The 9,498-nt window shown below is 39.2% G+C and overlaps 1 protein-coding gene across 1 annotated transcript in view; it reads left to right on the top strand.

The window, feature by feature from the left end:
- The window catches only part of SNX25 (sorting nexin 25), a 134,822-nt gene extending 125,797 nt beyond the window's left edge, over positions 1 to 9,025 (top strand). The window contains exons 15-20 of the mRNA XM_018561297.1: positions 1,313 to 1,477; positions 2,193 to 2,310; positions 2,806 to 2,872; positions 3,617 to 3,798; positions 6,864 to 6,964; positions 8,396 to 9,025. Of these exons, the coding sequence (XP_018416799.1) occupies positions 1,313 to 1,477; positions 2,193 to 2,310; positions 2,806 to 2,872; positions 3,617 to 3,798; positions 6,864 to 6,964; positions 8,396 to 8,491 (729 nt within the window). The 3' untranslated portion in view covers positions 8,492 to 9,025. The remainder of the gene's footprint in view (positions 1 to 1,312; positions 1,478 to 2,192; positions 2,311 to 2,805; positions 2,873 to 3,616; positions 3,799 to 6,863; positions 6,965 to 8,395) is intronic.
- The last annotated feature ends 473 nt before the right edge of the window (positions 9,026 to 9,498 follow it).

Genomic DNA, 9,498 nt, shown 5'->3' with positions numbered 1-9,498 from the left:
GGTATTTATGTGATGCTTGTTAATAATTGCTCACAACACATTTGAAAACTAAAAAATATCCCATTTGCCCAGCAGTACATATATTTACTACAACATATCCTCTTTTCTAAGCCCCACCAGTTTAGGCTATGGTCCCCCATATTTGGGTAATGTCAGCCAGCAGCGCGGACCCCTTTGTTTACATTAAGCTGCCCGCTAGGGAATTTCCCTGCAGGTCGGTGTTCTGGCAGCCAATGAACCATGAACTGGAAGCTATCGCATTCATGACAGCTTTACAGCACATACATGGCACACTCTGAGCACTGGTGTCTTTCTGTACACCAGATAAACAAAAATATAACTTGTCGCAAAGTTGAATGAGGGGGGGGGGGTGCTTGTAGTGACCCGCGGATGGCGCCCGCCACCACACAGTATAAAAATTAATAAATGTCACCAGCACACCAACAGTATTGCAATCCAAAGAATTAGTTTATTGGAACGTCATGTCACCAAAACGTTGGTTTGGGGACATGACGTTCCAATAAACGAACTCTTTGGACTGCAATACTGTTGCTGTGCTGGTGACATTTTATTCATCCTTTCTGTACACCAGAACCTTAATTACCACCAGTTTGCTGATCTGTAAACTGCCAGTAATTCTTTTTTACTCTATCACAGCCATAGCACCACATTCCTAATTTGGCGCTAATAAGAACCACCTGAATCTGTCCCACTTGTCAGAACTGTTTCCAAAAAGGACGCAAGGCTTTCAGGAATAATCGATAATATGAAATCACCTGCACTCCATACAGCGTACAAACCTTGTTGAAAGGTTGGTGCTTGAAGTGGCAACGCGGATGGAGCCGTGTCAGATACAGTCCATAACAGAAGTCACCAGCACTCGGTGATGTGTGCAAGAAGTAAAGCACTTTTTATTGAATTGTCACATGCGTCATACAGCCAACATTTCGGGGCCACGCAGGGTCCCTTCTTCTGGGCGACATAGTGACGAACGGTCACTATGTCACCCAAAAGAAGGGACCCTGCGTGGCCCCCGAAACGTTGGCTGTATGACGCATGTGACAATTCAATAAAAAGTGCTTTACTTCTTGCACACATCACCGAGTGCTGGTGACTTCTGTTATGGGTTTTCAGGAATAAGGCACATGCTGTTTTAAAGCGTTGGTACCGCCAGAAAAGTGTCATACATGCGTAATTATAGTCCTTTCACTGTGTAAGTAACATATCATTTTGTAAGTATCACAATTCTTTCTAATATATTCTGAAGTGTCTTGATGTATTTATTGAGAGATGTTTATCTTTCTATCTACAGAAGCTGCTTTCTGATGAGAGATTATATCAGAGTGAGGTGCTCTATGCCTTCCTGAGCCCGTCTCCCGAGCACCTCAAAGTCATAGATGTCCAATGCAAGAAATCTTCCTTCTCTCTTTCCTCATTTTTGGAAAGACTTCCTGGAGAATTCTTTTCTCACCAAGAGGTGAGCTCTCCCCAGCTATTACAATGTATGAGTTTTTAAAGAATTGCTCATATTATTGTGTGTTTATAGAATACTGTAGGGTTTACAGCGGATCTGTAGTATCTCTTCTACTAATATTTGGATGACAAAAAGTTGATCAAGATAGTGATTGAAGTCAGCCCTTTGCTATGTCATTTTATGTTCCCTTCACCAGAAATGTGCCCAGAATTTTATTGGCATTCAGCAGTCAATAAAATGTAAACCTTTGTTAGAAATAGCATTTGCAGAAGAAAACCTGGATCTGGTTGCTGTTGAACCTGCAGATTTGATTAAACATGGATCAATATACATAATCCTATATTTTAATGATTTGATTGAATGCCTCAGTAAGCTGATCACTGTACACCATTACCATGTTGTATTCTTTACCCAGTCAGACAATGGTGAAAGCTGTTTGTGCTGACGGCCATACAGTGGAGGACAGCTACAATCTGCAAAATATACTAATTGTATGTCTACAAACTAGACATTGACTCAGCAGTGTTTTTTTCATTGTTGGCTAACATTTTATTCATTGCCCACATTCGTAGACTGACTGCTACTTTGTTTTGCAACGGTTGCTTTTTTTTTTAAAGACATCTGACTGACTTATCTAAACCTAGCAAAGGGCTGACTTAAAAGCACACAACCTCTTATTTGTTCACTGTCATCACATGACTTTCTGGTGCATCTACAGGATGAAACGGAGGAAGACAGCGACTTATCTGATTATGGGGATGATGTGGATGGGAAGAAGGATGCCTTGGCCGAGCCATGCTTCATGCTGATTGTGGAGATCTTCGAACTGCGGGGAAGTTAGTGTTCATTATTGACCCACACCGCAGATATTTGTTATACAAAATACCATGATGATGATGTGATGCATCATTGTTCATACGTCACCTGTCTCACAGCCGCCACTTGTAGTATGGACTGTTTGTTAGGCAAATTATATTTAGACCACTACTGCAACACTGACATCTACAGGCCTAAGCTTAATACTACAGTGTACTGAACAGAAAACAAAATGAGGAAACACATTTTCCTCATTTCACATTTCATTTCTTCATGATATTAATTGTATAAATTTGAATTTGTACACTGTGTTTGCAATTTGTTTCCCATTTGGTCTTGTCATAGATCTTGGTCCCCGTTTTCTATGATTTGTTTCAAATGGTATTGCAAAATATCTCAGGTGAAATAGACATAGATTACACCTATAATCTAGTGTGTCAATTGTAGAATAAATGGCCATGTAAGTATCCAAAGTAGTATTATCTGGCCTAACAAGTGTTTCTGTTTTCTTGTAGTGTTTAAGTGGGTGAGAAAGACGCTAATTGCACTGGTACAAATTACATTTGGAAGAACCATAAACAAGTAAGCTTTGAATCTTCCTTTCCAGTTTTAAATATTGTATTGTTGGATTACATTTGGGGATAATAACAGATTTATATTGTGGCCTGCTGTTGACTCATTCAGCTGGCCAATCAGGAAGCTGGGAGGCGAGTCATTACCCGCTCCCGGCTTCCTGATTGGCCAGCAAGCCGACTCCATGCTTTCATGTCACATGACGAGGGAGCATGGAGCCAGCTTCCAGGCTAATCGGGAAGTCGGGAGGCGAGCTATTACACAGCAGGTTTCCTTAATGGGACTTTCGGTATCGGCGAGTCCTTAAAACAAATATCGGTACTCGATACCGAAAAACCAGTATCGGTACATCGCTACCTAGGATATAGGAAGTAACCTCTCCAATGGAGACACTGGTGGCAATGAAATTTGACAGAGATTCTAACCCTTCCCTACCCTATTCTAAAGTAATTGTAAAAAGGGTGATATTCTGTTTATAACATTATAACGATCTGCTTTCTTTTTGGGTAATAACTGCAAAGTAAGTAAAAGTCAGGATTTTTAATTTGCTTACATGATAACATATCTAAACATTAGTCAAGCTCAAATGGAAAAAAAATTGATGTCTCTTAAACCGGCTGTTGAGTTAAGTTCTTAAGTTCTTAAGATCACCTTGTCCCTTTTGGATGAGGCATGTAGAACAATCAGCAGCCAAATGCACTGGTACTTTTATATCATGTACACTATTGCCCTTATACTTTTTATTTCTTTCAGACAGATCCGGGACACCGTAAATTGGATTTTCAGCGAGCAGATGCTGGTTTACTATATCAATGTATTCAGAGATGCATTCTGGCCAAATGGAAAATTAGCACCTATGAAAACCTCAAGAACAGAGCTTCAGTGTCAGGAAACGAAGCAGAAAGCTCAGCAAAAACTACTTGAAAACATCCCCGGTGAGCGAACTGCTATGATAGGGTTGTGTATGGTATTTATACACAGCAGAGTCCACCTCACTGTCATTATGCTGTAAAACCTGCAGACACCAATGTCCCTGTCTTGAGTAAAGATAAACACAATCTAATAACAGCCTTTCCTTCTCCATTGTGATTCGCCTGCTTTGGAGATGCATGCTAGGGCTTGTTATAGTGCAATTATAGAAGCTCAGTGACCTCTCAGTGTATTGTTCAGAAAGTATGTTAGCTGACATTGTATTTGGTTCTGCTTTTGTTATATAGATTATTTTCAGCTATAAAGGAAATAGGGCCTATCTGTTTCTAGCCATTGCTGTGCTAACTCAATGATAGCTGGCTATTATAATCTATAATGAGCATTGTAGTTTCAGGAAAACACAGCCATTCATATGATTTTACATATTACTTTGTTATAACATTCTGGTCATTTGTTAAGGACCTCCTCTTCTCTTGTCATATAATGTGTTGGAAGACAGAGAAAAATACTGGCCTAGAAAAAGGGGGTGTCTACTATGAATAAGTGGGTACCCTGACTTCAAAATATCGAGAAATACACCTGTAGAAGCTTTACGTATCCCATGGAACAAAAAAGGATTTAAAAAAAGCTACTCAGACTTGATTTCCATGTTGAATTGCTTTAGTAACTATCAAGTGCACACTGTCTAATATGACCCACTCCAGTAGGTTCACAACCTCTGCTCCTAATCACGACTCTGCCTCTGATTACATTTCCTTAGTTTAGTGAAGTAATGTGTGTGAAGGGTTTGCTGTAATTAAAAAAAAAAGAAAAACCTCTCTGCTCTGCTGGCAAAGAAAAAAAATTTAATTACCTGCCCCTCTTGTCTGCACCTCCATCTTCACTCGTCTGGTTTCCCACTATGTGCTGTGGTTTCTTCCGCTGACACCTTAATCACTACAGGACACAGTAGTGTTGACCTCTTAAGCTGGGTACACATGGGGGATGATAGATTTTTCCATCCACACTAACCGTGAATCTCCCTCTGTGTCCTCTGTATTCTGACAGCAGCGCCTGCCAAATGATTCCAAGCACTGTTTGGCCGACAATTTTCCAACATGTCCCTTTGACAAAATTGACTTTTGTTGAGGAGATAGGGCCAGCCACGGATTGAATTTTAATCCGTGTGTACCCAGCTTTAAGGCTATGTTCACATTAGAGATGCATAGAAATTTCGGCCGCCGACATTTCTGCAAAAAATGGCATCTCTAGTTTCTTTCCTCCACGCTGTGCACTGCTCTGTTTCCCCTCTGACAGAGCGCAGTGTCCAGTGGAGAGGAGAGAAACCCCCATCCCCCCCCTCGGCCTCCTGTGACCTATCAGAATGGAGAGCGGTGGGGGCTGAGACAGACGTGAGCTCAGACTCCTTTGACAGCATGGAGAGCGGTACAAGCACTCAACAATTGGTGATCGCAAACTGTAAATAACTGGACATAGTATGAGTTACTCTGTACCAGTTATGAATGAATAGGAAATGCTCTTCATCACTTCCTATTCATTCATAATTGTGTACATAGTAACTCTACTGTACTACTATATCCACAATGTATGAACAGACAGGAACACTCATTATAGTGGATTCCTGTTCATTTATAACAGAGGCTGCAGAAAAAGGACTCAATCTCTTTTTTTCTATTGTAAATGGGAAATATCAGGGGTCTGTTTAGACCCCTGATATTTTACTGAAGCCCCCAAAAGTAAATTTAGGAAATAAAAATATTTCATAAAAATTAATAAACAAAAAATATATATATACAAATTAAAAAGTAAAAAAATTAAATACATAAAAAAATATGCTTTAAATTATATTTTGTTTTTTTCCATTTCAAATTTTCATTTTGGTGCACCTCTAGTTCACATCCGTGTGGGAGAGGTGAAATGCATTCTGATGCTTTTACCATGCATTCTACATGTGTTTCCATTTATCTCTTATACTGGTAAAAGCTGTAGAGCACATACACTGTATTTATCCTTCTGAGTGTAGATGGTTTCTATTGAACATGTCCTGGCAGAAATAGACCACCTTTGGAACCAGGAACAGAAACTGTGTTCTTGCCATTACAGTTTGATCAATACGTATTGGACACAATGTCTGATTGTCATTATGCACATTTGCAACTGGTTACATGAGTTCATATAACAAAAGATATTAGCATATTTAATAAGATGCATCCCAGTTACATACCCCAATGGGTGGCTTTGAAGATATACATTATCCAATAGAAACTGATTAATTGGCACGACAGCAAAATAGTTAACTATCCAAAACCACAAAGTCCAACCTAAAATTTGGGTTATTCCAACAACTGTCACCTCAAACACCTGATAAGAACGATCTGTCTGTTTTGAGGAAATTAAACCTAGTCTGGTTTCTACTTTTTAAAGGACTCAATGTTTTTACAGGAAACCATGAGACTTTTGATACATCCTGAAAGTTAAAGTAAAGAAAAATAAAGGTGTGAAAGAGATGATAATGGAAAGGTCATTTGTTAGTTGTTCATTTTTAAAGTTAAGACAATGAGAAGATGAATTCTCAGACAAAATGGAGGTCTTTCATATTTCATGATGGTATAAACCTAGCCAATTTTCTACCTCAAACCCTAATAGCTCAATATACATATGCGGTCATCTTTGTGTATTGTGGAGAGTACTGTCTGTAGACAGAGCTGCTGTCATTTATTTGAATTGCTCCCCGAGGCTAGTTTAAAAATATGTCCTTCACAGTGCCGTGCTGTTTTTTTGCCGTAACAATTATTTTCTACAGCTTATTGTCATAGGTATTGAGCTTTTCATTTCTGACATTAATTAAACATGTGCGTTTTAAAGACAAGCTGCTGCTTTCTGTGGAAAGCAGTTTTAATGTCAATTAAAAACAGATCGTCAGCTGTTTTTTATGTTCTCTGCTGGAAAATAAAAGTACAGTTGTGTTTTTGCAGCAAGTACCCCTCCAAGTTAAAGTTATACTGTTATGCAGGGATAGGTTGGACCAATATATTTGTGAATTTCACTCTTCATGTCTTCCTGTACTCAGATGCACTTCAGAACTTAGTCGGACAGCAGAATGCACGTCATGGTATAATCAAAATATTTAATGCACTTCAAGAAAACAGAGCTAATAAGCATCTACTTTATGTAAGTAAAGAAGCTTCCCTTATTTCATTGTTTGTACGTTTCTGTGTTCGTGCAAAACGCACGAGTCGATGATTGGTAGTACCTCCTCTCAGGCATATCTGAAGAACCCGTTATTTAAAGTCTCTTCTCCAGTGGCTAAACATAAGAGAACACTTCCGTGAATCAGATTAGCATGCCAATCTTTTTGCCTATACCCATGTCTCTCCATTCTGTGATCAGTCTGTCTGATCCCCAGCTCCATTTTTCTCACCTTCATTTCTCTTATCAGCCCCAACACTGCTGGGTGCCAAGTCTGTTTCTAAACATGCAACAGAAGTTTTTTTAAACATGCATAATTGATTTGAAGCCCAATTGACATCAAATGTCTTAATGTTGTGCGTTGCTCCACAGCACAGACAGCTAAGAAGAACCGCTGTTGTTTATGTGAGCGCAGCGGTCCGACACCCCCTATGATTTAGAATACTGCAATCTACAGGAAGCCAGAGCTTTGCTGATTGAAGAGCTCTAGCTTAGTCTCAGTGGAGGAACATGTCAGATCAGACCAAAGAGATCACTACTATGGTCCTTCTCTGCTGCCTGTGCCATGCCTGCTCCTTCCGGCCCCCTGGCTGGCTCTGTGGGACAATATAGATTGTGGTCTGGCCCATTAAGCATTTTGTGTTGTACCACAATGGTGGAACAGTTGATTGATATTAGAATTTGCATTACAGTACCCTCCCCCCCTGTATGGTAGCTGAAGTGTTTTTTTTTTTTTTCCTTTTTGTAAAATATTGAAATACATCAGAAAATATTAAATAATTTGTAAACATAAGTACAGCAATAAACTGTTTTACATTAAAAATTCATGTGCTTACAGGTGTAGATTTAGATTGGGAACTGTGCATGAAAAAATCAGGTACAAGTCTCTGTGGTGGGCTAATGGAAACATGGCAATCCATGGGGCCTATACATTACACAAAACAGCTAGAGTAGATGCCATTTCCGAAATATGGCATGCCAACATATTTGTTTTTGTTTTTTAGGGGGTGGATATTTTTCAAGTTGCAGGTAAAATATAGAGTACCTTACCAAGTATACACCACCATTGGCGGTTTCCCGTTTTATTGCATTACAACCTGGACATAATATTGACTTTTTGGGGAGTTTGTACTGTGTGATGTGCACAACACTCTACCACTTTGTAGGCACAAATAGTTTTTATTGTGATGCAAACCCTAATAATAAAAAAAAAAATTAGGTGTGCATAAGTATTTGCCTCCCTTTTACTATGAAACCCCTAAATAAGATGTGGGCTAACCAATTAACTTTAGAAGTCATCTAATTGATAAAGGTCTACCTGTGTGCAATCAGTGTCTGTGATCTGTCACATGGTGTATGGCCAGCATAAGACATTGGCTGTTTAGTTCATAAGAATGTTTTTGTGTTTTCCAGGTGCTGATGGAAGTCTGTCTGCTAGAGCTATGCCCAGAACTGAGAAGCCACTTGGAGCATTTGAAACCCGGACCAGCCTGCGACAGCACAAAGTGAACCACTACTTCTAATGTCTGTGTAACCATAGACATGCTAATTATTTTCCTCTTTTCCATAGAGGGCTGACTGAGGACTACTTAAGCTCCTGCGTCTTTTTTTTCTCCCCCTTCTTTATTTTATGTAAAATGTACAGGTTGGGGAAGCCGTTGCTGTAGTGTAGAAATGAGGAGGTAATGCTGCACAGTCACTACTTTTACTCAATAAAAATGTCATTTGGTTACTGGTCTCTGGATCATGAGATGAGGCACTGTAGGGACAGGAGACATCTTTTATCCAGTTCAGTGACATATGGGGACCCTTAGGGCGCTGGACGTACTCGACATTCGAAGAGCATTTCGTAAGATAGTGTTAAATAATTGAATGTTGTACAGATCATTTCCTCATTGAGGATCCTGAACATTCCTTTATTATTGCCAGTGTATTGAAGAATGTTTTGTGCAATACTTTACGTAATGTTATTGTGAATATTTTATTCTTTATTGCTTTTATTTTTACCAAAGACTGCCCATTATTTAAAATATTTGTAAGCAATAAATACAAAAATTTATTTTTGTTCTTTGTCTCTTTATTAAACACTATAGTAATTTGCGTGAATAGTCACACAGTATGGGTGCTAAAAAGGAACTGCACCCATTTCACTGTATTGCTATTTCCAGCAACCAATCATTGTGAGCGTTCTTGTGAAAATAACAAATGTCTGTCCTGCCTCAATAGCAAATAGGAGTTAAGGTTTGAATCCGATTGGTGTTTGTGAGAAATGCAGACTTTTTACTTAAAGCAGAACTAGACTCATCAATATAATGGTCTCCCAAAACAGGTTCTTTTAAGGCATACCAACTATAATGGCTGCCAGTGTGCTTATTTCTGCCCCCAAACTGCATTCCAAATGGAGGCTAAGATGGCACAACCCTTGGCTGTAGAGGATAGGAAGGTGTAGTTCCTCTTTAGAATAACTTTGAGAAGGAGGTTCGGTATTCCAATAGGTTGTTATGATGCAATGTAAA

This window comes from Nanorana parkeri, unplaced genomic scaffold, assembly GCF_000935625.1.
Source record: "Nanorana parkeri isolate BGI_ZX_2015 unplaced genomic scaffold, ASM93562v1 scaffold513, whole genome shotgun sequence".
NCBI lineage: Eukaryota > Metazoa > Chordata > Amphibia > Anura > Dicroglossidae > Nanorana > Nanorana parkeri.
This window is presented reverse-complemented; position numbering and strand designations above follow the sequence as displayed.